The following is a 26,882-nucleotide window of genomic DNA, read 5'->3' on the forward strand; positions in this document are numbered from 1 at the left end:
CCTTCAACTTTATAACCTCGTCCGACGCATCCTTGGCCCTCTTTTCTGCCTCCTCATACTTCTTGTTAAGCTCGTCCCGCTCTCTTGACACGCGCTTGAGTTCATCCATAATCATATCACCCTTCTGGTTTATTTGGTTGAGGTATTCGACGAATGCGCTAGGCTCCGTGATCGAGGTCAGAGGTGTGTTTTCGCGGAGGGAAGCTTCGAAGGACTCGATTGCGCCAACTCTAGCATGGGCTATGCGGTAGGATCGTAGGAGTTCTACCAGGGCATCATTAGAAACGTGTTAGGAACAGGGCCTAGAATCATCGTACCAGAATACTTGGGTTCAAGTTTGTCAAGCTTTCGAAGCCTAGCCTGTACTTCTGGAGGTACATCATCATGTACCTTCTCCTTAGGAGATTCCTTGGGACTCTCCTCTGGCTCCTTGCCATTGGGTTCCTTCTCCTTTCCAGCCTCCTCGGTCGACTCCACAGGTTCTGTCTTCTCCTTGGGCTTCGGCGTCCCAACACGACTTGGCACCTCATCCTCTCCTATAACAAATTCAGGGTCAAATTCCGAGGGATCGGGGCCCTTTCCCTGGGGCGCTTTGCTTCCATTGTCTTGATCTTTGGACCGCGCGGCTCGTTTGGAGGGCGAGAGGTTTCGGGTGCCAGCGGAGCGTCGGGCGGAGGAACTGGATCGGGAGGGCGACTGTGAGGAGGGTGATTTCTGCTTTGCTTGTTCCTCTGCTATTCGAGCATCTATGGCTCCTTTGATGCGCTGGAAGTTTGTCAATTGCGGCTCTCGGGAATGTATGAGCATTAGAGGTACCTGGAAGCCTTGGAACATTATGAGGGGGGGGACTGCCAGCACACGATCTCCAGTGTCTATCAACAAGTCAATCCCATAGCGTGGAGAGGCTGTAGGTGGTTTCTTACTCAAACACCGCCGAGACCAGTGATGCTCTGACGGCGCTAACAGCTCACGTGATGCGGATCTCCGTACCCCTGTCACTTTAGTCTGGACTTTTCGCGAGACAAAAAATCCAGCTCCACCAAAGTCAGCCTTTCCTTCTTCACGTCGCATAGAAGACCAGACCCAAGCCATGACGACAGTTCAGATTGGGCTGCCTCTACCAGTCCTTTCAAAGGACTGGTCTGCGCCGACTGAGTCCAACAATACTCTCACCGCTGCGACCGATCGCAACATCGAGCCTGTTGGCCCGCATTTCCTCGCGCATGCCCGGAGGGTAAGACAGACTTGTTGAACGGGGGAAAACAGTACTGATGCGCTTCCTGTTATAGAAGCGACATAAGCGCACCTTCTCCGAGGATGACCGCATCCAGGCTCAAACCAACGTCAAGAAGGTTGAGGATGAAGATGCTGGGGAGATCAGCGAACCCGAAGATCCTTTGATGCTCTCCAGAGATGCGAAAGACTGGAAGGTACGTTGCGTGTTACTTTGGTGATTTCTAGACAAACGATCTAACATCATCCTAGGGACAAGATCACTATGCTGTCCTTGGATTGTCCAAATACCGATACAAAGCCACCGAGGACCAGATCAAGCGCGCCCATCGCAAGAAGGTCCTAAAGCATCATCCCGATAAGAAGGCCGCAGCCGGTGGCACCGAGGACGACTCCTTCTTCAAGTGTATCCAAAAGGCCACTGAAATTCTCTCCGATCCCGTCAAGCGTCGCCAATTCGACTCCTGTGATGAGAACGCCGACGTGGAGCCACCCTCTAAGAAGGAAACGCAAAAGGGCAACTTCTACAAGCTGTGGGGCAAGGTGTTTGAGGCCGAAGGTCGCTTCTCAAAAAACCAGCCTGTGCCTAAGCTTGGCAACGACAAGAGCACCAAGGAGGATGTGGAGCATTTCTACAACTTCTGGTACAACTTTGACAGCTGGAGGTCTTTCGAATACCAGGACGAGGATGTCCCGGATGACAACGAGAACCGCGACCAGAAGCGTCATGTGGAGAGGAAGAACCAGAACGCTCGTAGGAAGAAGAAGACGGAGGATACCGCACGCCTACGGAAGCTGGTGGATGATGCTCTAGCACTGGACGAGCGAATCAAGAAGTTCCGCCAAGCCGAGCACGCACAGAAGAACAAGAAGCGACTAGAAAAGGAGGCTGCGGCCAAACGCGAGGCCGAAGAAGCGGCAAAGGCTAAGGAGGAGGAGGCCAAGCTGAAGGCTGAGCAGGAGATCGCTGAAAAGGCCGCGAAGGCTGATGGCAAGAAGGCTAAGGAAGCTGCCAAGAACGCCGCAAAGAAGAATAAGAGAGTGGTTCGTGGCGCCACGAAAGAGGCGAATTACTTCCACAGCGGAGGAGCTGCTTCTGCGGCTCAGATCGACTCTGCATTGAACGACACCGACCTGATTATCACAAAGATCGACAGCGAAGAGCTCGCTGCGTTGACAGCGAAGCTCAATGGGAAGAAGGATCTCGCAGAGATCAAACAGATATTCCTGGACGAGATCAAAACGCTTGTTAGTGCTGGAAAGTTGAAGGAGGGCGAGGCCAAGTCACTAGCATGATCACGGGTAGCATTCGATTGAGATTTAGTACATGGATTGCGCTGGGAAACTGATTTTGGAGATTGGAATGAACACTTTCTCGTCAACCCGCTTGCTACTTTGTCAGTGTTCGTTTGCCTGTTGTCTTTGTTGATGACCGTGATACCTCGTGAGCAAATTACAGCCAACGATATCAACCTACTTTTCACAGCCTGATTTGGTATGCCAGGTAATAACATGCTAAAACCGAGTTTAGATCGCACGGACTGGCTCCCGTTCGTAGATTTTACCACCTAGTTACCTAAATCAACCATTTCCTTAGGCCCGATTTACGAGCTATGTCAACGAATATGCCAAAATCAAGTGTGATCATACGGACTGGCTCCCATTTCTACATCTGCCACATACAAACCAGTTTTAATCCCGTGGTCTACTATAGGGTGCACAGCAAGTGACATCTCCAAACGGTCCAATAAACTTGGTATGAGCTAACGGGCCTCACGCCAATGCGACACCGGAGTCCTATTTAGAAGCCAGCAATGACCCGCGTTGAATTCACACTACTTGGCCATTCCCAAGGCTACGAGTTGCCCCTTCCGTCCAGCCATCGTGACCTCATTCATGCAGCTCTCTTATCGGCTCGTGATGGGATTAGTGTGCATATCAGTTTGCATATGCCTCCACAACGCTCAACCATCGAGTGTGCTAGGCTATGTCTTGGCTGAGATTGATTGCTTCGTGTAGGCCATAATGCGGAGAAAGAATCTCTCCACCGTCTGACCATGTCGTGTGCTCTCCAGTGTGACGGGCCCTCCGACTGCACCGCCATCGCGAAGTGCGTCTACTAAGCATTTCCCACCGCCCGCCGAGAAGCTCTAAGCCCGCTCCCCTGCCCGCCGTAGCCAGCCAGGATGGACCAAGAGCTCTTGGTCCGCCCAGACATAGCTGCGACTGCGTGCGCTGCCCTTAACTGAGCAGAAGCCGCCGCCCTGGATCACACCTCCGACGTCTCTGCATCGTCACTGCAACTTCGTGGCCTCACCGATCGTAAACCCCCACTCCGGCGTGGAAGCTCTCCGCACTGTGCCTCGCCGTCCACGACATTCTTCTGCAGCTCTTCGCCTGTGAGAAGGCTCCACGCGCGCCAGGGTTGTCCGCAAGCGGGCAAGACCCCAGATTGCCTTTTGACGGTGACGGGATACTCGTTACGACCGCGTGCCTCCATCAACTGCCTGGAAATACCAATCGGAAATCAGGATGGGCGAGTCCCCCACGCCCTCCCCAACTTCTGCACCCGCTGGCGTCCTCAAAGCCTCACCACAGGCCGCTGCTGTGTCTGCCTCCACGCGGCTGCCTGTGAGCCCTCTGCTGCTGGCCGCTGCCGGCGATGAGACACACGATGCACGACGGCCCTCGATCCAGTTCATCCCGCATATCCAGGTCGGCTTGCCCCAGGGCCTCCCGAAGTCTGGACGCTTGCAACGGCGGATGTCGTCGCCGCCACCTCCTCCGTAAGTATATATTCACAGGACTGCCCCTCCTCCAGTCGTGTGATGTCACTAGTACCTACCCTCTATAGACTCATACACAAGCATTTCTAAATAGCGGGATGGCCGAGTATGGCTCACTAGCCTTGGTGTGGCTGCTAAGAGAGACATATACTGGCGTCTTGCCTGCCGTTCATCTCACGCTGCCGCTCAATTGGACCATACTAACGGCATGACCAGTCTTTTCCGACCCCGTGTCTCCTTTGACACCTTCGACCGGCCTGCAGACTTCATAGAAGAGAACTCATTCACTCTGATTACGAAACACAAAGACTACGAATACACGAAGCGCTCGCGAACGTTTCTGTGCGGATTAGACTCCAACGACTACTCCGAGTACGCGCTACAATGGCTAATCGACGAACTAGTCGATGATGGAGACGAGATTGTGTGTCTGAGGGTGGTGGAGATGGACTCGAAGGTCGCAGCAGACTCCAGCATCGAGAATGGCAAATACCGCAAGGAGGCTGAGCAGTTGATGAAGCACATTCAAACTAAGAATGACGACAATAAGGCTATCAATCTGATACTGGAGTTCTCGCTAGGAAAAGTGAACAAGGTCATTGACGAGATGGTATGTCTGGTCTCGTACCCTTGAGTTTGTAGCTAACGACGTAGATCAATCTCTACGAGCCAGCAATTCTTGTCGTTGGCACTCGTGGTCGAAGTCTGGGCGGCTTTCAAGGCTTGCTCCCGGGTTCAGTGTCGAAATACTGTCTACAGCACTCTCCAGTTCCGGTTATAGTCGTTCGACCGAGCACTAAACGAGATAAGGCGAAACAGAAGCGAAAGGCTGATGGACGCCATGCGTACAAGGACATTCTGGACAAAGCCGCTCCCATGACAGGCCATATCCTCAACATGAGCCACAGGAATAGTTTCATTGAGGAGGAGAACCTGCCGGCATCGGATGATGAGGCTGGCGCGGTTGCTGCAGCTATAGGATATAAGCCATCCCGAGGAGAGACCATTCATCCGCTAGCACATGTCCAGTCTGCCCCTGGAAATCTGGATTCGCCAGAGCTTAGAGGTGAACACAACGGTGACGTTTCACCAGACGATTTCCGAAGTCCAGGAGTTGTCATGAAAAGCCCCCACCTACAGAATTTGGACAGTCCACCATTGAGCGATGACAGCAGCAGCGATGATGAGAACGGCCCCGAAGGAGGCGTTCCAATGGACCCTGAGGATTCTCCTGATGAGTCTGCAAAGCCAGCTGCTTCAAGGGCGGCGGAGAGACATTCAGTAGCGTTCGTGGAGCCAGACGATCTACCAACGAGGAGCTGAACTGAACGCCAGGTCAGACTTGACGAATTCTGATACCTAGAGATGGGTCAACGAGCACAAACGGATTAATGGGGCGGATTCATGGTGTCATTACTAAAGTCATAGCTACACATGGCTATGGCAGGGTCGGCTCAGATTGAATTTTTAGTCCACTCGCACGTTGACACGACGTTGACGGCCGTAATGAATACCCGATCTCAATTATGAAACAAAAGAGGTATACGACGCTCATAGGGCTTGTTCCTGACGTGACTTTTATTTTTGGTGGTGACGAATTGCGGGGACCCCTCCCCTACCACATGGGATTAGACAATGCCGCGTCCCTTCCGCGAGGCGTCATGCAAGGTTACCCGTATTACCTTCATGATCAATACATGCACCTACGGACTGCTTGAATCAATGGGAACCACTCGAATCCACACCTCCAACCTGGATTTCTAACCACCTCCCGTTGTTCGCTCCCGCAACTCCCGCCATATGCTCCCCTCCGACGACTGCGATGACTGCGTGCCGGACTATGTCAAACAGCGAAAGCTGTCCGCCCTAGCCTTCTCCTCGCTGCCCTTTATCCTCACATTCCTCATCGTAGCGACCGCCGTTTCCCACAAGCTTTTCCCGCTGCTGTCTGGGCAAGCGGCTCGCAAACAGCATGATGCGCAGTTACCAGCGTCGACATACAACTTTTCGGAACGGCCGTCTGTCCAGACACGGCTGAAGCGATTCACAGCTCGTAGTCTCGCGGGCATAGTCTTCTCGACCAACATTGCGCTTTCAGCTGTGCTGGTCGAGCTGATCCTGTGCGAGATCTCGAATACCGTCAATCCCGCTGCGCGCAGCCTCGCCTTGAAGATCACGCTTCCCTCGCTCCTGTTCCTCCTCATCATCGCGACGCCGGCGTTGGAGATACACTCGGTTATATCAGCGGCAGGATGGAGCTTTGGCGAGGGGCGTAAGGGACACCTCAGGACAGCTTGGGCATTGGAAGGAGTGGGGTTTGCGACATGGCTGATCGGGTTCTGGTATCTTGGGCGGGCGCTGCTGGGGTCGTATCTGCATGAGGAGTCGTATATTCGGGATCACAGTATCAGTGAGGGGTGTTTGGAGCGGATTGGGATCATTGGGGTTAGTCTCATGGCGTCGTTGGCTGGATTTGCGGCGGTGAGTTCGTTGTGGCAGACTTTTGGGGTTAAGTTTCGGCCGGTGAGTGCTCTACGATTTAACCTTGGAATCTGGTATAGATTGTTGATAGGATATTAGGTTACTGAAGCTACCCTTGCTCGAAAGCAGGCTGGATTGGATGCGACCAACGAAATGCTCCTTACGAAGGAGAGCCGTCTTCGAGCTATCCAACGCAAGCTATCCGATCAACCCCAAGAAGGGTTTGTGACACGCATGGTTGGTAGCATCCGTGGTAATTCGGATGTACAGGAGCGAAAGACACTCGAATTGGAGATAGCTGGGCTTGAGACCATGCGGACTGCTCTTTCAAACTCGTTGTTCACCCTACAAACGAGGAGACAAGCCCAGTTACGGGCCCATACACCTTACGGACGAGTCGTAAATCTGTTCTCATACGTCTTCTCTCTGTATTGCCTCTACCGCCTGTTTGCCACCACCTTTACCACTCTCCGCCGGTTCTCATCACCGAATACTAGTTTCTCGAACAGCGATCCGATCAACAATGTGCTCGCAATCCTAGCTAAGCACTGGGACCCGACCCTCGATCGTGTCGCATGGAGCCGCCAGATCTCCTTCCTCCTCTCCGGCGTCATGCTCCTAGCCTCCTTCAACAGCGTCCTCCAGACTTTCCTCCTCTTCGCTAGGATTGTGCCTGGTATACTCCAACATGCTCAGGCTAATATGGCATTATTCGTTTCCCAAATCAGCGCGACTTACGTCATTAGCTCCGCATTACTTCTGCGGAGCAATCTTCCTAGCGAAGTGCGCAGCGTGATTTCGGATGCTTTGGGAGCACCTCTTGAGCCTAGCTTTACCGAACGGTGGTTTGAAGGGTGGTTTCTCGCTGTCAGTGCATTGACCGTATTAGGGATTTGGGTCGGAAGAAGAATACGATCATCAGGTTGGGACGACGACGATGACCTTGGAGAAGGGGATGTTGAGATGGGGAAGATGAGCTGAATTGAATCAGCGTACTAGAATATGGGAGTATGGGAAAACTAGGCGCTATCGGAATGGTACATGCATATATCAGAACTTCAAAATCCCATGATTGAAATGCCATGTCACGCGTATCGAGAACGTGCATAGGACATTTTGGCGTGTCTTCCAACTTCATGCGAGAAAATGACCGACACTCACATGCGAACCCACACTTTGCTCTGTCAGCGCTACCTAGTTCTTCCGATGATTGAGAGCTTGACGTGATGTGCAGGGTGCTCTGCAAAGATGCCCGAAACGTAGCTGCCAAGACTTGGTTGGGGATGACGTCAAAAGAAGTAGGAGGGGCAATAAAGCGCGGGGCGCGCTGGAGACTCGTAGATTTTACATCTACACTATCCACGACTTGAGAAGCACCTGGTGAGTCGATGAAAAGTGTTGAAAGTGTTCAATTGAGCAGAAGCTGACTCGTATTCATCTTAGAATCCTACACCTCTACACTACAGTACGTTCACACCACCATTCACTACGACTTCGGGACCATTCCTTCCTCCAGTCCGCTATTTAGACCTCATATCCTATCCGAACCAGCATAACAGACGCTCAAATCTAACACCCGTTCGTAGACCTACAAACCAAATCCAACCAACCCACTACACCAAGATGTCCGCACCCAACGCCGGCCGCCAGTCCCCCGAGCCTGAGAACCAGACCGGTGCCCAGCAGCAAGATGCACAGGCCAACCCGAACGACCAGGGCGCGACTGACCAGGGCGACGGGAAGAAGGAGTTAGCGGGTTTGGAGAGCAACCCAACGCATATCCTAGCGAAGTCTGCCGAGGAGAAGACGAGTAAGAAATGAGGACGAAAGGAAATAGTGCAGCAGGGGGGACCATGGGTATGAAGTATTCATGCTCCTGAAGGCGGTGTGTTCTATCGATGATGATGGAGGGTTTGGAGTCAGCTTGACTTGAGCTGGCTTCATGAGACTCATGAGGCGATATGAGAAATGAAATGAACTTCTCTGAACTCAAGACATGTTGTAATTGTGTAAGAGACTCGTTTTAAGGAATGTGTTGCATCAGCTCTCGCAATTGTGTGCTAGAAGACAGCTGACTTGACGCGAGTTGAGAACTGCAAACCTGCTGCCAACTTGACCTTAAACTTATGGAATCATCATATGTCCTAAAGCAATCACATATGATCCTATTACACCCGCTCCAAGGGACAATACGAACGAATGTCTTCATGCTCCAGGAGAACTCCTGGATGACCAAGGGCGGAGTCTACTCCTTCCTGCTCGCGGCTAACTCGAACACAACGAAATCAAGTACCGAAACACTGTTTCGACGCAATTACCTAGCAGTTCATTAGGTAGATGATTTAGTAATTAATCTTCATGAATTGCTACGAACGATACATAGCCCTGCTCAATCGCGTGATGGCCCATAAAAGGCAGAGCTTGGATTTACCCACTTGCCAATCCATCAGTGAAGCAACACGTAATCAACACACACCGAACAGCGTCCAAAAAAACCGCCTAGAGGCCCCAGCTCCCCCTCCTTGAAGGCTGCAAAGGCAAAAAAAATCAAAAAAATCTGGACACTTTGGGAATTGCACACCACAAAAGAATGGACGCTGTGGGAATTGAACCCACGACCTTTCACAAATACGTATCGAGAAGATGCGAAGCGAACTATTGTTGGTTAGATGAGTAACCTAGGTAAGGTTTTCATGGTGAACTTACAATCATACCCCTAGACCAAGCGCCCTTGTGGACAAGATACTGGATCTTGTTTCCAGATAATTGGAGAACGAAGAAAAGATTTAGTTTTATATAGGCTTTTACATGTTTCTTCAAGGCGTGCCATTACTGAATCCTAGGATTTCTATCCCCCCCCGTCTTTCGCCGTCAATCAGCAAGCGCTGCTAGCCTGATTTTCAGTGGGTGAAGAGTTTTTTGTGTAAGCACGGTATTAAACTTGGCGCCGCCCCACCTCCTGAAATAATACGCGCCTGTTCCCAAAACACGATCCCGAATACACTCTTTCACCACGTTGAGCCGGATCAATAAATCAATGTACCTGCGCCGCAATGGCCATTCGAAATAGAGGCCGCCCCCCCGCTGCTGGGGCGCTGGCCGTTTTAATTTCCCTCCGCTGCCCACTTATCAAAACCTACGCTTTTGACCTCCTGCCGCACCCCTCCTTACATCTTGACCTTAACCATGTCATTTGCAGACCTAAGGAGCCAACTACACGAAAAGGACGATGCTCCCAAACTGGATATAACCCGTCTTACCAAAACTGTGCCCAAGGCTTCGGCTGTCAAGAGGCTCTAGAGGCAATGGGACGAGTAAGTGCAGCACAGAGTCGCCTACATTCATCCCGCTTATTGATCTAGATTTCTTAGGGAGATGGGTCTGCCAAATGACCTCGAGGGGTTTCAAAAAGCTCCATCACTCCGGGAACTGATGGTTTTCATCAGATATATCGCACGAACCTCAAAGGGAAGACTGGATGATAATCACATAGTTACCTTCTAGTATCTGTCAAAGCTGTGGATCCTTATTAGAGAGATTATATCTTGCCACACAGGCTATTTCTATTCAAAGCAAGACATCAGAGAGGTGCAATGTGTAAGTAGTTTCACCAACCACAGCAACAACCGTCCTTGCCCGAGGAAGAGAAGCAAGAGGCCGGCCTCGCGGAATAGCGAAGCCGCTACGGTGGCCGCCAGAAGGAGTCCCTCGTCCTCTAATTCACGAGCTAACATAGCTTCTATAGAGCATCAAGGACCTTATTGAAAAAGGAGAGGCAGTGACAACAGCAAAAGTGAAGCCTGTAGCTCTGTTCGGCGCCACCGAGGACATTCTGCAATAACTCTGGTGCTGCGACGAATATGACTACGAACCTCGAATGAGACTTCAGATGGCTTGGATCATCAGTGTCATGTCCCACGCAGGATTTCGTACAGGGGAGGTTGTTGAATCCAGCGACTGGCGAGGGTCGAATGAAGGCATACTCTACAGAGACGTGGACCTATACATCGCCCGATTCATTGGAGTGCTTGGGTTCCATATGAGCATAAGAATACGGAATCAGAAAGGTCATCGAGGGGAAGAAGCAACGTAATTCCACAGTCCCAGGGCTTCTTGATATGTTCTAACTATTCACAGGATGGAAACTCCGTTCGCTATAGAAACTGATCCTTCCAACTAGTAGTCCTGCCCTGTTGTTAATTTCGTGGGATTCGCCTTAGCGGATGACGCCTTTGAAGACCTGCCTCGCTTCATCTGCTCTGTCTCTCGCACCTTCAGCGAACTCTTACAAATTGCGGAAAAACCCTGACAAGATGGGTCTGCCCGTGTGCCGTAGTCTTGAGAAGAAGGGCAAGATTTCATCTCATAAGATAATGACGGGATACATGTTCTGGAAATACTCAACAGAACTTGGGTATCGTGTCGGTTATAATGATAGGCTTTCTGGCCATGCCCTTCGCAGAGGTCTCGGAAACGGTCTTGAAGGTACGACAAATCTGGCTGCTTACTGTCTTACTGTTCTACTCATGCTAACCTCTCTAAAAGTAAAACAACAGTTGCAGCAAGACAACAGATCATGGGACACCATGGCACCACTGATCAAGTCTTTCAGAAGTACTACGCCTGCAATACTGTCGGGATAGATCTTCCCTCTCTTGTCCGAAGAAGATCTCAAAATCAAGACTACATAAATTTCGCCCGGTGTATCACCTTCGGCAGGCATACCAATGCGCCGGCTCCACCGGGATCGTTTATCAACAGCCCGGATCAATTCGTCCCTTCAAAGGAAGAGCTGGCTAGATTGGAATTAAGATATCCTGGACGTGAGAAACGTGACCTCGTAAGAGTTGCAAAGAAGGAAGATATCAAAAGGAGGAGAGAAGCATTCTTTGCTGACGTTGAACACCACCGCACTGGTGAAAGCAATGCAAGCTCACAGGACGCGAACCAAATTTAGCCAGCGCCATCGTACTACTGCGAGACTTTGCTGAAGTATGATCATAACAGAAAGGCTGTCATTGAAAGCTTTTGGGCTCAAACACCAAAATCACTGAATGAAGTTGTACGCTCTTTACAAATAATCGCAAATCCCATTCCGAAGCCTCACTACTATCCAGGAGCGGAGATCCATTGCGGAGAATGCCCCGTCGCCAGGTTAGTGGTGTCTTGACGTATATCGATCATTTAGTGTGATGTGTCTGACATTGCTGCCAGTTCTCATGAGACCGCCGAATATTGCTTGTTGTGCGCCATGACTCATTCGAACAACAAGTTTTGCGTCCCATGCCGTTGTTGGGTATCAAGTACAAGCTGGGAAGACCATTGCAAGAAGCACCTAGAGCTGCTTAAAGAAGAGAGAGGGAATTTCTGCGGGTTCGGAAGACGCCTCGGGCTGACAATAGCTCCAGCCCTTTGCCCTTTCTGCCTTGGCAGCAACAAGCCGCCATCGGTACGATATAAGCAGTCCGTAATCCGCTCGGAATATCGGTATCATATGCTGCGTCATGATAAAGATAACCTTTTTGGAAAGAAACCAGAGCTAGGCGTGGTGTTAGAATTTTACGAACCGCAATCCTGTCCACATCCGCTTTGCTCGCACAGCATATCTTCGCCAGAAGAGTATCGTACACACTTCAGGGAATCTCATGGCATTTGCTTTCGTAACGCTTAATTCACGTAGTCGCGTCTCAATTCCATACTGTCACATTCAAGATCCTGTGCCCTGCTTTCAGCTTGGCGACTACTAACCCGTCGCTTAAAACGCTCCCAGTGCCTAAGTGTCTCTTGTCCCAAAACGGACTCCTGGGATCAGTGATCTAGGTATGTACCTCGATAGCATATACTGTAGACGGCTTTGCTGTCATATCGAGGTGGCGTTTCGCAAGAGACCATTCGAATGATGGATCAGAGCTTTCTGATACAGCCTCTCACTGCGTCCGGTGGTCTAGCGCGCAATTGAAGCCATAGGCCCAGTAGGTGGAAATAAGTCTCGTGATCGCGGGGAACAACCATTTCTGGACTAAGTCTTACCGGTCGGAGCTTAACTTGCTAAAAGCACAGTACTTCCGGGCGTTACTTTCAGAAAGATACCCCTGTCCAGCGGCTTCGTTTGTGGCTTCAATTGCGCGCTAGACCACCGGACGCAGTGAAAGGCTGTAGATCCAAAGATCTCGCTTGCTTTCTTTTCGTCATTTAATTCGCTCGTCGTAATACTTGAGGTTGCTCTTTCAGCGATTACCACTGGGTAAATGTTCTGCGATCGCAAATCTGAAATAGGTCTCCGGTTTCACAAACCTTGTTTAAGCTCACGAAATACTGTATCCACCTCTGAGATCTTCATGGGGATCCTTTATGAGGACGAAAGGCTGCATCATCCCGCTCGTACCATTAATAGGATCCAGCTTCTAGTCCCACATACAATTATGAGATGGTTGTTCCTGGATTCCGCTTCCTGTTTTTGCCGAGACCCCTACACAACACAGGCCCGTACGGAAATACAGACTTCCGAGATTTTTCCCAGAATGCCCCCTGCCCAAAAATGAGCCCTATACTCTATAGTCCCGTACGGGTACAGACTACCGATGTTTTCAGGATTAAGCTCCCCCGTGCGTGAACAGGAGCCATACACTCCATGCTCTCGTACGGGAACGCAGCCACTAACCATTTTCAGGATACAGCTTCCCCCTGCGTGAACAGAAGCCCTACATTCCATGCTCCCGTACGGGAACGCAATTACTAACACTTTTCAGGTTTCAGCTTCCCCGTGCGTGAACAACTTCGTACTCCCGTACGGGGACACAGATTGTGTTGAACAAGTGATAGTATTGATTGATCTGTATGTCTATGGATGGGCGGGGTGCCTTATATATGTACCCATTCCCATCCCCTGTCACGTTGTTTCATCCACCAGCTGCCGTGATATTCAACAGATTGCCCGAAATATTTCAGGATTCTGCGTGAACCCTACGCTCTATAGTTCCGTACGGGAACACAGGTTACCAAAATTTTTGGGATCCCGCTGCCCTATCTATAGTCCCGTACGGGGTTGCGGCGATTTTCTGGCGTGCGTGGATGGCCGTATACTCAATCGACGCGCTCTTCTCGTAACCGGCACACTGGGTAATTCCATATGGAATGTAATACGGTAGTGTATATACAGCTTAGATGAACAGAGGGTGCTATCAAGATGATGGTGGGGGCCTGTGGCCGCAGAGCGAGAGACTTTCGGCTAGAACAAGCGCCTGCCCAACTACACCATTCCTCGTCGAATCAGCGGCGAATTTATTCCGAGGCACCGTGCATAACAACATCAAGACGCATTTTCGAAATTGACTGATTTTTGCTGGCAATGCTCATATACTGACTCAAAGTTCCTCCGATATTCTTTTGGAAGATAATTGGTTCAAATTTGGAGGACAATTGAGTAGTTTCGGGCTGTGTTAGGGGTGCTACAATTCAGCTGCTGAGTTCGATGACGGAGATTGGACCGGGGCGACGCAGATCCCCGCGATACCCATCCCCAAGCGAACCTCTGCATGTCGCTCTTGGCTGCTTCGAGCAGGTGGACAAGGAAAGACGACAGAAAGCGGAGGAGCTCTTGTTACCCATGGCAGGACTGGTACATGAGCTTCCTAGACTAATGTAACTGCAGACAAGGTCAGGGAGTGTTCCAAGTTGATAGTCATGGACAAAAGGTAGGTACGCAGCTCTTCAACTCCGTTCCTCTATGGTCCTGCACTGCACATTTCTTTCCTCTGCTCAAAATGACCATTCTTTCATCTCTTCTTCTGCTTGGCTTCGTGTCAATCTTGGGCGTGCAGGTATCTGGCCTAGTGCTCCATGAGTCTCTCCCAGGCGTTCCGGCAGGATGGAGCGTCTCCGACGTTCCTAGCGACTCGTCGCAGATGGTGTTGCAAGTCTCTCTGTCGCAGCAAAACATTGACCAGCTAGAGACGAAGCTCGCAGCAGTATCCACACCAGGTTCCCCCGAATATGGACAATATCTCGACGCCGATGAGGTCAATGCATTGTTCGGCGCCAGTAATGAGAGCTCCGCTGCCGTCGAATCGTGGCTAAAGGCTTCTGGCGTCACCCAATACGTCGCACAAGCTGGAAGCTACTGGTTCCAGGCCGATGTCGGCACTGCCAACTCCATGCTTGGGACTACTTTCAAAACCTACAAGGACAGCACTGGAAAAACCAAGCTCAGAACGACCAAGTACTCCATTCCCGAGGACTTGGTCGGCCATGTCGCCCTTGTCTCTCCGACGACCTACTTCGGAAACACGAAAGCTATGATGCCAGCACGAGCGGAGGACCGCAAGCAATTGGCCAAACGAGCTACACCACCAGCCGAGTGCGAGCTGAGCGTCACCCTAGACAACGAGACATACGTAGCCTTCGGGCCGGCTTGCCTCAAGACCATTTACAACATCAACAACTATACTGCAGACCCCAGTTCCGGCAGCGAGATTGCTTTCGGCTCATTCCTGAACCAGAGTGCCAGCTACTCCGATCTATTTCTGTTCCAGGGGAACTTCAGCATTCCTGAGCAAAACTTCTCCGTCATTCTTGTCAACCCTGAAGATGGTGCAACTGCCTATCCTCAACCGCCTCTTGATGCGAATGATGGCGAAGCCAACTTGGACAGCCAATACATCTCAGGCATCTCACACCCATTGCCCTTCAGCGAGTACATCACCGCTGGCAGCCCCCCATACTTTCCCGACCCAGTAGAGCCAGCCGGCACACCAAACGAGAACGAGCCTTATCTGCCCTACTACGAGTACCTCCTCACTCAACCAACACTTCCACAGGTTATCACCAACTCTTATGGTGACGAGGAGCAGACGGTCCCGGAGACATACGCTGTGCAGGTGTGCAACCTGATTGGACTGCTAGGACTTCGTGGAATCTCTGTCCTCCACTCTTCTGGCGACGAGGGAGTTGGTGCTTCCTGCCTCTCTACCGATGGCTCCGTTGCCCAATTTAATCCAATCTTCCCTGTAAGTAAAGCTTAGAAAATCCGTTGAGCATTCACTAATTTCCTTTCTAGGCCACATGCCCCTACGTCACCAGCGTTGGTGGACTAGTCTCTTTCACCCCAGAAGAAGCTTGGGTTGGGAGTTCTGGCGGCTTCAGCAATGTAAGTGCACAAAGCCCTTGTCCACGCTTCAGATCGAAATACTGACCAGCCATCTACACAGTATTTCAAGCGCCCCTGGTACCAGAACAAAGCAGTGAAGGCATACCTTGACAAGTACATCAGCGCCGAGACCAAGTCATACTATTCCGCATACACCAACTTCTCCGGCAGAGGCTTCCCCGACGTGTCTGCACACTCCCTACACCCCGACTACATTGTATATCAAGGCGGCGAGGAAAATCTGTCTGGAGGCACCTCGGCCGCTGCGCCTGTGACGGCCAGCATCATCGCGCTGCTCAACGATGCACGCCTCCGTGCCGGCAAGCCCGCTCTTGGCTTCTTGAACCCATTCATCTACGCCTACGGCTACAAAGCGTTCACGGACATCACCTTGGGGCAATCCGATGGCTGCAATGGCAACGACACGCAGACCGAGGAACCGATCCCAGGTGCGGGTGTCATTCCCGGCGCTCACTGGAACGCGACCCCGGGTTGGGATCCCGTGACTGGATATGGAGCGCCAAATTTCGGCAAACTCCTGCACCTGGTCAACGGCCAGTATGGTTGGTAATTGTTCTTTTCCAACCCACTTTATAGTGAAAATTTCCATCACCACCCATTTCCTTAACCCAACCTGTGACATTTAACTTCACGCCGCGCCTATTGCCCTTATTAGTGGCCTTGTACAGCTCTACATCTTCCAGCGTAGCAGGTTGGATTGAAAAAATGGCCAATGAACTTTTTTTTCTGAAAAAATGAGATATGAATACGGGCTAAACGTATATGAACAACTGCATTTTACTAGGAACCCATCTAGCTATATATAGGAAAACCCTATTCGCATACTAGAGAGTATATTACTATTGTTCTCGTATAGAAGCTAGACTCCGGTAAATGAATGCATTGTTACACTCCGCCACCGGCCCAGCAGCAGTGCACACCAATCAAAAAGGTACAGTGTCGAGCAAACTACTCGACGGGCCGGTGTTCAACATATATATGCGACTTGACTTGCCCCGCAACCGCGCCTAAGGCCGCGCGCGCCCGAGGCCACGCCCGGCGCCGCGCCGAGGCCGCATCACGTGCAATCTCGCCACGTGCCTGCCACACATGTGGTGCGCCGTAACATGCATACCCACGCTCCAAAACTATAAATCTTAAATAAGACTTTAGATAGCTTAGATTATTAGTATTATATGCTATATAGAATTTTATATAGAGAAAGTTATTAAATCTAGTAACTAGTAAGGGTTAAATAAAGGTATACTCTACAGAGATATAGACCTATATATCGCCCTATTTAACAAAGTGCTAGGGTTCCTCATATTCTGCCGAGCGGTGAAGGATCCAGCACAAACAAACAGTCGCCCTTCCAGACTTCCACTAACAACACTCGAAACCTCATGGATTTCCATGTCGCAACACTGTGATCACTCCTCGGTTCTGTCTTGGCTGGAAAAGCTTCCATCTCCGCCTAAGTCCACCTCAGCCGACTGTCCCAGTAACGGGCCGCGGCGGAGCAAGCGCGGCCGCCATGACTCTTTCGAAATGGACGCTCCTGCCACACGCACGCCATCACCTTCCAAGAGACGACGCATCGATGGCAGCGTTGAGGATACGCCGCGAGCTATGTCCATACGGCCTGCCCCGTCGCTCGCCAGCTCGGAGCAAAGCTTCATTTCCCGACGGTCGCAGAGTCCGGAGAAGAAAATCAAGGCCATGAGATCTGCGCCGCAGCCCGTCGAACTGCAACAATTCCACGAACGGAGGGAAGAGATCCCAGACGAGCTCAAGACTATGCTTAGGATCATCGACGGTCGTCTTTCGCGCGGCATCCGCGTCATATCCAACGAATACGAGGTTAACTCGTCTTCCTACCTGTTGGATAGTCCATGCTGACCATTTACCCAAGAATGAGATTGCTGGCATCAAAACAGGCGCCCTCGGAGCCATCAACGCCTACGATTTCGTCTACGCCGATTTGGACGACCTTCCTGGCCCATCTCCGACTCCTCGACAATGCGCAAAGGCTGTGTGGCTAGCCGCCCGGTGCGAAACAAAGGGTTGTAGCGAAGCCGCTTGGAACAGCAGCGTGCACAATTACATACTTGACCTGGCGCTATACACTAAGCCTTTCATGGATCAAGTATACTTTGTTAACTGGTGCGTTTTCGGGTCTTCTAGGTCCATGTTGGATCCCCTGACATCTTACAGTACATCTGCGCAAATCGCCCCCTCCTCCCTAATCCCACCCAGCGACCCCGCAACAGCCTCGCAAGGAAAAATGACCGATTTCGCAATTACAGTTGAACCTTCCGACCGCTTCAAGGAAGCATTTAACACACGATTCCGCGGCAAGACGGCCAAGTCTGTCAATCACACCCTCCACGAACCACTGACACATTGCCCGATCGGAGTCAGCATTGAGACGAAGCGCACAGGAGAGAAGTGGAAGGAGGCGGTGTATCAGCTGGAGATCTGGACCGCTGCGCAGTTCAACAAGCTTGAGGAGCTGATGGAGGAGGTGAGGGAGATGAGAGGCGAACAAGAGACGGGCGGCACAGACGCGAGTGGTTTGCCATTCTTGCCTGTGATAATCGTGCAAGGGCATCAGTGGAAATTTCTGGCAGCTGTACGGTATCCAGGTAAACGAACGGTCAGTTGCATGACATTCGGCCATATGAGCACCGCTTACGGTTCCTATCGCAGTGTCTGTACGAAGAAGTTACTTTCGGCAGTACCAACTCCGCTCTCGGAGTCTACCAGATCGTCGCGACTATCCAGCTTCTCGCTCGCTGGACTCGCGATGTCTTCGCGTCATGGTTTGAGAGGGAATGTATGAATATGACGCCAGAGCCACTGAGCACTTCAATTATAGGAATTCAATATTGACGTTATAGCGTGAAGTATCGGCATCGGTAGGTGCAAGTGATGAATACCAGCGCAATATTGTTAGGGCAGGAGCATCCATGCATGTTGAACAGCATGAACGATGTTGCATTAACCTAGAAGCGCCAAGCGACGTCACTAGAATGGAGATCACGCTTTGGTCTTAGCTTTGAGGACTTTTGAAGGACTAGCCACAGGTAGCGGATGTAGTTTAGTTTCCTAGCAGAAGATATAACTACAAAAGTAAAAGTATAGTAATCAGGTGTTGGTGGTGAGTGCTCTCCGGCCATGCGCGGTCTTTCCTAAGTAGCCATGAAATTTCCGATGGTTGGTACTGTAGAACCTCTAGAGCCCAAGCCCACCACCTCGACATGCAACTAGTCAGCTAAATTCATATTACAGAATTCGCCATCTCACAAGGTCATGACTAGAGCGGGCCAGCCGTCCTCCCTGCTTTGTGGTGGCAACGTTAATTGCAAATTCAACATCGTTACTATTTAGTATAGTTTGTAAGCATACTTACGTAGCAAACCTATTCTATATTCATACTAGCTTGATATTCTAGGTAGGCTACGTATATACTCAAGGGTACAAACTTCTCCCAGCTTGCTAATCATCCTCTTCTCGGCCCTATTAGAGACGAGTATATTTTGCTTTAGACGCTCGGCTAACATTTCCGAGTAGTGCTTCTGGAAGACGTCCTTGTCCTCAATGTACTTGAAAAGAGTTATGATCTGGGTAAGACGCGTTTCTCTGTCGTCTGTGGCCATCGTGAGGATTGATCTCTTTAGCACGGTGTCGGTGTACTTGGCGAGAAGCTCGGCTGACTTGTTTGACCCCGACAGGCAGATCTTGTTGCGGTTAACAAACTCACGGCAGGCGTTGTCCACCGATTGCATGAACCCCGAATCTCCATTAAATGAATGGTTGACTAGACTCTGGTATTGTGCGTGAGTCTTATGGAGAGCCTCGGCGTAGACCTCTGGCTCAAGGTTATCATCTTCCCGAGCCACCTCTTCGACGGCTGCCAGACCAGCCTTGCGGACATGGGTCGAGAAGCGGCCCTGGAGACGACCTAGATCTGCGGAAACACGGACACAAAGCTTGTACACGCGTCTAAGATCTTCATGTTTGTTGTGATCAAGAAAGTCCTGGAACTCTTCGTGTAGATTTTTTCCTTGTTTCCTTTTCCTTTCCCTTCTTTTTTTCCATGAAATGATTGATAATAAGAGATTCCTCACATTTCTGCATCAGAAGCGGTTTAGTATCGTCATGGAGGTACGGTGAAACGCGTTCCTCCTCTTCTTCTAGACAAGCCTCTGCCATTTTCATGTACTCCGCGACGTTGTTCTCGGCTAAGAACAGTTTCGATTTGGTGTCATAATATTCCGTGGTGGCCTTCAGGAAGGGCTCCTGGAAGTATTCTTTGCAGAAATCGACAGTGGACTTTGATTCATCCGACTCATCCAGATCGAGGGGCTCGGTCAGATTGCCGAACGATTCGATAACGGGCTTGATGCGAGACTTCTCAATCATCTCACCGTTCCTTTGCCTCTCAATGAGCTTGAGGATCGCCTGCACGAGGCTCTCTTGGGTGTTGATAAACACGTCCTCCTTCCACCGCACTAGGTGGAGAGTTATAACAGTGTAAATATCCTTTCTACCCTGCTTGATCTTGTCTTTTATCCAATGACGGTTTAAATATTGAAACAACCAGTTGTTACATTCTGCAGCCGTCCTGTATTGATGCCATTCCGTAATATAGAATGAGAGGAGAGCATCATCGATATACTCCTTTGATCGCGCCTGCACGCCCTTCAGGTGGGAGCTTAGGTACTCGGTGAGGTGTTCGTAAAGGTATTCAGCACGCGCGAACGAGGCGGGGCCCGGCACTACGCAGAATTTGTGGATAGAAGTGTAAAGGGCAAAGTATGCCTTTAAGTTGTTCTTCATGTGTTCTTTAAAGTCGATGCCGCCCCGCACGTCGGTCATAATTTTCTTCACGCCAGTCTCGATATGGTTCCACCTGCAGAAATCAAAAAGAAATAAGTATTTGAATATATAGTGTGCTTATGCATGTTTCATGCGGCTGATGTGGGCCACATGTTGCCTTTACAATCCCAGAGGATTCTGAGCACGGCGAAAACAAGAAAAAAAGGGAGGACGAGCTTACCTTGCTTCGACATCATCCATTGCAGGGGTTGGGCGGTTACGTGTTGTAGCGCAGGTTTCGAGAGTGCTTTCGTACGTACAAAGAGGCGTACAGTGAAAGTTGTGTGCTTTGAAACGGAATTTGAGCTAGATTTCGGGTGCGGTGTTGACAAGGTGAAGCAACGCTGTCAAGAGGATCAGGACAGATAAATGTGTAAATGAGGAGCAGAGCAACAGTGCTGGAGAAATAGTATATGTTGGTTTATCGCGGGGAAAGTCCAGGCTGAAGCTGACCGGATGGGTCGTGGAGCGGGGTTGCGTTGCACTTAGGCTAATTTCTCTACAACTCTTCGCGAGCCTTAGAGACACAGTAAGGCTCAATCCGCCTTCACTGCGCCATGCTCCAAGGCTGATCTCTGGATTTTCCTTTTTCTTACCTTTAGCCTCCTGCTTTCGACCAACTATAAACCCAGCTTCTCACTGCAAGATTCTACGTAAAGTCATCAGATTTCGCATACAATCAACTACGATCTATTCTCACCGAGAAATCTTTGCATTTGCACGTGGAACTTTGTTCTTTGCTCCGATGCGTTTTACGCCGTTGACGCTTTCGCTACAATCCGCCTAAAGCCCTCCTTTAGTGTTGGTACGTTGCTTACACGCAAGCTACTATGAATGATTTTCAATACGAACCGATCGATGTCAAGGGGCGTAATTTTCGGTTACTGCGACTTTGTCAGGGCAAAGAGGGCATCGAGTGCAAGCTCTTTCCAGCCCAGCTTCACGATGAAGCCCCGCTCCACGATGACGCCCCGCTCCACGATGACGCCCCAACCTACGAGGCTTTGTCATATACATGGGGCCCCAATGAAATGTCTGAATCCATAAAAGTAAATGGGAAAGAGTTTGGTGTTACCGAAAACCTCTACCTTGCACTTCAGTACCTCCGTTCTGAAAAATCAGACAGAACACTTTGGATTGATGCTATTTGCATTGACCAAAGCGACGAGAAAGAGCGAGGCCACCAAGTCCGACAGATGGGGGGCATCTACAAACAGGCTAATAGAGTCATCTTCTGGCTAGGCCCAGCGACGTACGAGACAAATGTGGTTATGGATTCTCTGAAGTCTCTGCAGAACAAGGATAACAAAGAGACGTCTAAAGACTGGAAAATTGCGGACAAGCGTTGGATGGACCCTTGGCTAGCAGTGCAGTCTGACCTAAGAAGGCAACATCCAGGTCTGGAAACTCTGCAACGTGTGGGTATGAAGTTCCTTTTCGAGAGACCTTGGTTCAAGAGGGTTTGGATTTTGCAAGAAGTCGCCAATGCCCGAGCTGCCTTAGTCTGTTGCGGCACCAAGTCTGTCTCAGCACGCATCTTCGCCCTTGCGCCGTCGCTCATAGAGGTGCAACCAGAGCCTCATTGCCAAGCTGTCTTGAACATGATGCCAGGACTAAATCAAGACGACTCTTGGTGGGGCAAGGAACCAAGTCTTTATACTCTCTTGCTGCAATTCAACGGAAGCAAAGCGAGTGACCCACGAGATATGATATATGCCCTACTTGGTATATCTAAAGACGCAAGGAATTCCGATATTCTGTATGCAGACTATACGAAGAACATTGAGCAAGTTATCCAAGACACTACTTCATTCGTATTCGACCTATCCTACTCTCGCTACCGTACAATGGAAGATTTTCTACAAAATCTTACGGATTTAAACAAGAAGTCAATCTACGAAGCTGCGCGTTTGAGTGATGCGAAACGTGTGGCTGAATTCTTGAAGAGACGAGGAAACGAGGTAAATATTACAGAAAGTGTACTCGAAGCCGCAACGTGGAATAGGTCGAGCGGAAAAGAAGTAATGGAGCTTCTTCTTCAGCAGCAAGGGGACGGGGTAAAGATTACAGAAAGTGTACTCAAAGCCGCAGCAGAGAATGAGTCGGGCGGAAAAGAAGTAATGGAGCTTCTTCTTCAGCAGCGAGGGGATAGGGTAAAGATTACAGAAAGTGTACTCGAAGCCGCAGCGTGGCAGAGCGGAAAAGAAGTAATGGAGCTTCTTCTTCAGCAGCGAGGGGACGGGGTAAAGATTACAGAAAGTGTACTCAAAGTTGCAGCGCAGAATAGGTCGAGCGGAAAAGAAGTAATAGAGCTTCTTCTTCAGCAGCAAGGGGACGGGGTAAAGATTACAGAAAGTGTACTTGAAGACGGAGAGCGGATTTTGAGAAGGTATAATATATATATATCTTCTTTTGCAGTCTAGAAGGTTAGACCTTTAATCACAATAATAATGACTTTCCGTTAGCTGCGCAAAGCCTTCAGCTCTATGTAGCCCTGTTTCTAGCTGAGACGACTTAATTGCAGTAATTGTAATATTGTAGGATCTAAACTTGTCTAGCAGCCTAAACTCTTGCAATCATATAATATGTACTTGTCGAGAACACTAGGATAGCCAAAGGCGATGCAAAAATACCACTTACCTTAGACTACAACCTTCGTTTCGTATATTAAGGATAGAAGCCCATGTTTAGTCTAGTGTCGCTATACGCGTGTAGGTTGCGCCTCGCCACCGCTAGTAGGGATATCGGCCGACCCGCTCAAGTCACACTCTTGCGCAAGAGGCGTTATTTATTTTTGCATTGCATGAAGGAAAAGTTTGGGGTGGGCGCTATTGCCACTAGGTAGCATATACTGGCAATATGGGATGTGGTGGGCGCCAAGAGGCTCTAAGCACAGCCACGGCCAGACCGGATCGAGAGAGAGGAGGGATCCGGAACCTGGCACTCTGGGCACGATCCACTACGGGAACAAAACGGGTCCTACATGTATGTACACTTGACTATGCACAGCCCAGGCGCCGTGGGAACTAGGAACGAGATCACAAACGTTTGCCGAAGCATTGTGGACCGTGCTCACGATTTCCTTGAAGCTTGTCTCGACTTCTGGATATGGAGGGGTGGGAACGAATGAAAATTGGGATTTTTGGCTACTGCTGCGACTGCTCACAAATATGAGTGGCCACCACCTCTCAGGCACCTGCTCCGCAATGAAGAAATTGCTGTCAGCGCGCAGATAGGGAACCTTACTGCAAAATGATTTGATTTCGTGATGGAGTGTTAGCATTGCACAGAGCTTCCGGGATACGTACAGCCACTGCAAGTCGTTTCAACTTACTTGGTGCCACGTAGCAATACTATTCCAAATTATTCGCCAGGAGAGATAGCCGAGGCCAAGTAGTAGTAATGTGAGGAAATGGTAGATCTACACAAACACTAAATCCTGTACTTTATTCTGAAGCATTAGAAAAGCATTAACAAGAAACCTGTTATCTAAGAAAGAGCTATGGAACGTGAGCGAATGTCTGCTTAATGTCTATATAAACCCACAATATTGCAAGTGCTTCGACATGTGTATTAAAGAAAAGTCAAAGATGCCGAATATAGGTTGGAGACCTCGCCAGCACCGCGCTCTACGTCCATCAAAGCTGAATTAAGACCTTGGTGTTGTGGTGAAACCAATCGGCCGCTGGAGCTGGGCAAGACGTCGAGTCACGTGATTGTTGCACCATACATGACCAACAATGAGAGCTGCTCATCCGTTATCTAACCCCATGCTTAACAAAGGAAATGCCTCTCACGCTTATGGAGAGGTGTTTTATATTTTTGCCGTGGTAGAAGAGACTTTGGAGTGTTGTATAGAATAGAATCCAGATTTCGGCTTGCCTTTCCAACGAACCTCCAAGCAAGGCTAATCATCGTCGACACTTTGACAGGCTGCGACGCCCGTAGCGAGAAGACTGAATGTAAGGAGACAGCCCAGAGGCAGGGAGGAGTGCTGCAGCCAGTCAGGCAACCTCGCCGGCCCATGAGCGAATCCAGTCCACCAGTGCCACAAGACGGCTGTGGACACATTGGAGCCTGGAAAGCGCCGAGTACCGGCTGAGAAGGTGAGCGTTGCTAGCATGGGTACCCTGCCCTTCTAGCGGGCTTAGCACTACAGGATGCAGTACTCGGCTTTAGTGTTATATCCCCAAGTCTTGAATCTGGTAATCTACATCCAGGACACTAATTCACAAGACGGCACCCTGTAACCTGAAATTAAATCGAAGGGGACAATGGTTCGCCTAGATCAAGCGCCCGGTGATGTTGAGGGCGGTGACAATTATGCTGCATGTCAAGACTGTGAAAATGGGAGGGGTAGAGCGATATTTTGAATGGGAGGGGGTGGATGTGGGAGTGGGGGGAACGGGGGTGGATTAGAATGAAAGAGGATCGGTGCGCTAGGGCTACCTTGAATATAAAGTGGCAGCGCCACTTTATGTTCAAGGAAGCCGGTCTGGGGTTTTTGCGCCTAAGCCCATCAACCACTGTTGATTCTACTCATCTAACTTCTAGGATAATTTTTCCAGATTTTGTACATATTCATCGGAATTTCGGATTAAGTTAACCCGTTGCCTTCGGACCACAATAGTCCAAGGGCTAGGCGAAAAAGTTGTGCCCACGCTAAATCATGAGCTTTGTTTGGAATTGAGCAACTTAGCATACAATTAAGAGATTTCCTCAAACGCTAAGAAATAAGCTTTAAGACTACTTTTCTATCCGAACGTCGAGATTTAAAAATATCTGATTGTTTGTGGTTGCAATATCAGTCGTTGAAATTGATGACTTTGGTGGGCTCGGGCCATTTACAGTGTAGCACTCACCGCAAATAATATTATTCTAAGCGAGGATATGAAATTGCCAGAAACAGGTCTTCATCTTTGCAGACCCCTTGTTGAAGACAAGCCAGATAATACAATCGTATTTGTTCACTTCACGGTTCATGAGTAAGTGTATTCTAATAGCTTCGTGCCTTATTCTTGCGCTTCTAACTCTGAGAAGATATTTTCTGCATGGTGACTGCTGGAATCACTCTTAAGCTCGGACCTATAGATCCTCATGTAAATATATACGGTCAATAGGCTCGGCATGAAGCTCCGTGTCTGTCACGGTCTCGGGCGGCAGGATTGCCCTAGCTAGCTCGGGCAGGTAGGTAGAAGTAATAACTGAATTCACTACGTGTTCTATAATGCACGGCAGGCAGGCGGGTTGAATAACAAGACGTAGCTCAAGGAGCTACAAGGAGGCAGGGCGGCGGTCGGCAGGTATACTCCTGCCAAGGCTCGCATAGGCCCTTGCAACAAGGCCTCTCGCCGGGTCCTAACATCACGTGTTACGCTGTGCAGCAAGCTTCACCGTTCAAGCCGTGACAGTGTCTATCCTGTAGATCTATACAGCTTCATACTTCGTACGTATATGTACGTAGCTGCGACATCAGCTTTCGTCCTTTATAGCTACTCCACGTCATGTTACTCTCCTTTCTATCACGTATATAAGCTCACTCATTTATCTCAATATAGCCTCATATTCAATTCAATCTATCTGACCAACTCTTGGCGCTTCCGCCAGCAATCGAGTGGGCCATTTGCGCGTAGAGAGAGCGCTTGGTCTAGGGGTATGATTGTAAGTTCACCATGAAAACCTTATCCAGGTTCCTCATCTAACCAACAATAGTTCGCTTCGCATCTTCTGGATACGTACTTGAAGGCTTCCAAATCATCGACATGACCAAAAATCTTACGTCCACACTCCATTGAATCAAGCAGACGCTAGCTTAATTATACTCCGTTCAGTGGCCTGTGCCCAGTGTACATTTGTCCGCAATCGTTGGAGCTCCTTTGATACCTTTTTAGAATGCCGAATCAGTTGTGGAGCGACAGGCTGGTAGGGTACCGGACCCCGGTACCATACCGGACTGTCGCTGCCATGAACGAAAAGTGGTAGTCACGCATCTGCGAATCTATTCCACAACTTTATGTCCTTTAGATACACACTCCCTCTGGGGTTGTGTATACTTCCCTAGCACGGTTTGAGGTCCCCTGGTACGATCAAAAGCTGTGAAAGGACATTTTTGACTAGTCTGATAGGTCGCTAAGCCGCCTCAGATGGTGTTGGACTGCCACTTTAGGTTCAACAGAGCTTGGTACCTCCCTAGACTACCCCATATGGTGTTGCGCTTGACTCCTAATCTTGCAACTCGCGTTCAATAACGAGATGGAACATAAGCTACGTAAGATTATACCCAACTTGGATTGTGTCCGTGTAAGAGTTCGGGTCATTTTGACAGGATAAAGTCATGGAGATGAAATAGAGGCCTA

At 49.9% G+C, this 26,882-nt stretch overlaps 10 protein-coding genes and 1 non-coding gene across 11 annotated transcripts; 9 read left to right on the forward strand and 2 right to left on the reverse strand.

Annotated features, from left to right (window-relative positions):
• Positions 1-1,043: 1,043 nt before the first annotated feature.
• On the forward strand, positions 1,044-2,833 carry BDZ99DRAFT_506703 (DnaJ-domain-containing protein). Its single transcript, XM_033724193.1, has 3 exons — positions 1,044-1,234; positions 1,290-1,430; positions 1,486-2,833. Exons 1-3 carry the CDS (start codon positions 1,091-1,093, stop codon positions 2,527-2,529), a joined length of 1,329 nt encoding a protein of 442 aa, XP_033580788.1. The 5' UTR covers positions 1,044-1,090; the 3' UTR covers positions 2,530-2,833.
• Positions 2,834-3,377: 544 nt separating this feature from the next.
• BDZ99DRAFT_459576 (adenine nucleotide alpha hydrolases-like protein) lies at positions 3,378-5,483 on the forward strand. The gene is made up of 3 exons (XM_033719194.1): positions 3,378-4,019; positions 4,236-4,629; positions 4,674-5,483. The coding sequence occupies exons 1-3, from the start codon at positions 3,766-3,768 to the stop codon at positions 5,340-5,342; spliced, it is 1,317 nt and encodes a 438-aa protein (XP_033580789.1). The 5' UTR covers positions 3,378-3,765; the 3' UTR covers positions 5,343-5,483.
• Positions 5,484-5,819: 336 nt separating this feature from the next.
• Positions 5,820-7,481, forward strand: BDZ99DRAFT_485938 (uncharacterized protein; the record flags this gene model as incomplete). The annotated part of the gene is made up of 2 exons (XM_033722745.1): positions 5,820-6,542; positions 6,600-7,481. 2 exons carry the CDS (start codon positions 5,820-5,822, stop codon positions 7,479-7,481), a joined length of 1,605 nt encoding a protein of 534 aa, XP_033580790.1.
• A 1,610-nt stretch (positions 7,482-9,091) lies between these two features.
• BDZ99DRAFT_t26 lies at positions 9,092-9,231 on the reverse strand. Its single transcript has one exon. It is a non-coding gene; the product is annotated as a tRNA-Ser (tRNA).
• Positions 9,232-9,511: 280 nt separating this feature from the next.
• Positions 9,512-10,050, forward strand: BDZ99DRAFT_225848 (uncharacterized protein). The gene is made up of 2 exons (XM_033713474.1): positions 9,512-9,814; positions 9,863-10,050. Exons 1-2 carry the CDS (start codon positions 9,554-9,556, stop codon positions 9,869-9,871), a joined length of 270 nt encoding a protein of 89 aa, XP_033580791.1. The 5' UTR covers positions 9,512-9,553; the 3' UTR covers positions 9,872-10,050.
• A 763-nt stretch (positions 10,051-10,813) lies between these two features.
• BDZ99DRAFT_516471 (uncharacterized protein) lies at positions 10,814-11,457 on the forward strand (the record flags this gene model as incomplete). Its single annotated transcript, XM_033725074.1, has 2 exons — positions 10,814-10,985; positions 11,057-11,457. 2 exons carry the CDS (start codon positions 10,814-10,816, stop codon positions 11,455-11,457), a joined length of 573 nt encoding a protein of 190 aa, XP_033580792.1.
• A 117-nt stretch (positions 11,458-11,574) lies between these two features.
• BDZ99DRAFT_225833 (uncharacterized protein) lies at positions 11,575-12,460 on the forward strand. The gene is made up of 2 exons (XM_033713473.1): positions 11,575-11,654; positions 11,715-12,460. Exon 2 carries the CDS (start codon positions 11,752-11,754, stop codon positions 12,169-12,171), a length of 420 nt encoding a protein of 139 aa, XP_033580793.1. The 5' UTR covers positions 11,575-11,654; positions 11,715-11,751; the 3' UTR covers positions 12,172-12,460.
• A 1,784-nt stretch (positions 12,461-14,244) lies between these two features.
• BDZ99DRAFT_436358 (subtilisin-like protein) lies at positions 14,245-16,514 on the forward strand. The gene is made up of 3 exons (XM_033717534.1): positions 14,245-15,505; positions 15,556-15,645; positions 15,707-16,514. The coding sequence occupies exons 1-3, from the start codon at positions 14,264-14,266 to the stop codon at positions 16,214-16,216; spliced, it is 1,842 nt and encodes a 613-aa protein (XP_033580794.1). The 5' UTR covers positions 14,245-14,263; the 3' UTR covers positions 16,217-16,514.
• A 530-nt stretch (positions 16,515-17,044) lies between these two features.
• BDZ99DRAFT_459582 (uncharacterized protein) lies at positions 17,045-19,008 on the forward strand. Its single transcript, XM_033719195.1, has 5 exons — positions 17,045-17,505; positions 17,558-17,808; positions 17,860-18,301; positions 18,355-18,805; positions 18,937-19,008. The coding sequence occupies exons 1-4, from the start codon at positions 17,194-17,196 to the stop codon at positions 18,535-18,537; spliced, it is 1,188 nt and encodes a 395-aa protein (XP_033580795.1). The 5' UTR covers positions 17,045-17,193; the 3' UTR covers positions 18,538-18,805; positions 18,937-19,008.
• Positions 19,009-19,024: 16 nt separating this feature from the next.
• Positions 19,025-20,727, reverse strand: BDZ99DRAFT_472989 (Cullin repeat-containing protein; the record flags this gene model as incomplete). Its single annotated transcript, XM_033721804.1, has 5 exons — positions 19,025-19,027; positions 19,058-19,066; positions 19,131-19,615; positions 19,776-20,560; positions 20,708-20,727. 5 exons carry the CDS (start codon positions 20,725-20,727, stop codon positions 19,025-19,027), a joined length of 1,302 nt encoding a protein of 433 aa, XP_033580796.1.
• Positions 20,728-21,178: 451 nt separating this feature from the next.
• BDZ99DRAFT_459583 (HET-domain-containing protein) lies at positions 21,179-23,028 on the forward strand. The gene has a single exon (XM_033719196.1). It carries the CDS (start codon positions 21,357-21,359, stop codon positions 22,947-22,949), a length of 1,593 nt encoding a protein of 530 aa, XP_033580797.1. The 5' UTR covers positions 21,179-21,356; the 3' UTR covers positions 22,950-23,028.
• Positions 23,029-26,882: the final 3,854 nt, after the last annotated feature.

The sequence above is a fragment of the Mytilinidion resinicola genome, assembly GCF_010093595.1.
Source record: "Mytilinidion resinicola strain CBS 304.34 unplaced genomic scaffold BDZ99scaffold_4, whole genome shotgun sequence".
NCBI lineage: Eukaryota > Fungi > Ascomycota > Dothideomycetes > Mytilinidiales > Mytilinidiaceae > Mytilinidion > Mytilinidion resinicola.

Excerpts from the sequence above, each read along its gene's own strand:
- BDZ99DRAFT_506703 (XM_033724193.1), top strand. The coding sequence starts at position 1,091 with ATGACGACAGTTCAGATTGGGCTGCCTCTACCAGTCCTTTCAAAGGAC. Across the intron at positions 1,235-1,289 it reads TCCTCGCGCATGCCCGGAGG|AAGCGACATAAGCGCACCTT; the intron begins GTAAGACAGACT and ends TTCCTGTTATAG. Across the intron at positions 1,431-1,485 it reads GAGATGCGAAAGACTGGAAG|GGACAAGATCACTATGCTGT; the intron begins GTACGTTGCGTG and ends ACATCATCCTAG.
- BDZ99DRAFT_459576 (XM_033719194.1), top strand. The coding sequence starts at position 3,766 with ATGGGCGAGTCCCCCACGCCCTCCCCAACTTCTGCACCCGCTGGCGTC. Across the intron at positions 4,020-4,235 it reads TCGTCGCCGCCACCTCCTCC|TCTTTTCCGACCCCGTGTCT; the intron begins GTAAGTATATAT and ends CGGCATGACCAG. Across the intron at positions 4,630-4,673 it reads ACAAGGTCATTGACGAGATG|ATCAATCTCTACGAGCCAGC; the intron begins GTATGTCTGGTC and ends CTAACGACGTAG.
- BDZ99DRAFT_225848 (XM_033713474.1), top strand. The coding sequence starts at position 9,554 with ATGGCCATTCGAAATAGAGGCCGCCCCCCCGCTGCTGGGGCGCTGGCC.
- BDZ99DRAFT_225833 (XM_033713473.1), top strand. The coding sequence starts at position 11,752 with ATGACTCATTCGAACAACAAGTTTTGCGTCCCATGCCGTTGTTGGGTA.
- BDZ99DRAFT_436358 (XM_033717534.1), top strand. The coding sequence starts at position 14,264 with ATGACCATTCTTTCATCTCTTCTTCTGCTTGGCTTCGTGTCAATCTTG. Across the intron at positions 15,506-15,555 it reads AATTTAATCCAATCTTCCCT|GCCACATGCCCCTACGTCAC; the intron begins GTAAGTAAAGCT and ends TTTCCTTTCTAG. Across the intron at positions 15,646-15,706 it reads GTTCTGGCGGCTTCAGCAAT|TATTTCAAGCGCCCCTGGTA; the intron begins GTAAGTGCACAA and ends CCATCTACACAG.
- BDZ99DRAFT_459582 (XM_033719195.1), top strand. The coding sequence starts at position 17,194 with ATGGACGCTCCTGCCACACGCACGCCATCACCTTCCAAGAGACGACGC. Across the intron at positions 17,506-17,557 it reads TCATATCCAACGAATACGAG|AATGAGATTGCTGGCATCAA; the intron begins GTTAACTCGTCT and ends CATTTACCCAAG. Across the intron at positions 17,809-17,859 it reads CAAGTATACTTTGTTAACTG|TACATCTGCGCAAATCGCCC; the intron begins GTGCGTTTTCGG and ends GACATCTTACAG.
- BDZ99DRAFT_459583 (XM_033719196.1), top strand. The coding sequence starts at position 21,357 with ATGAATGATTTTCAATACGAACCGATCGATGTCAAGGGGCGTAATTTT.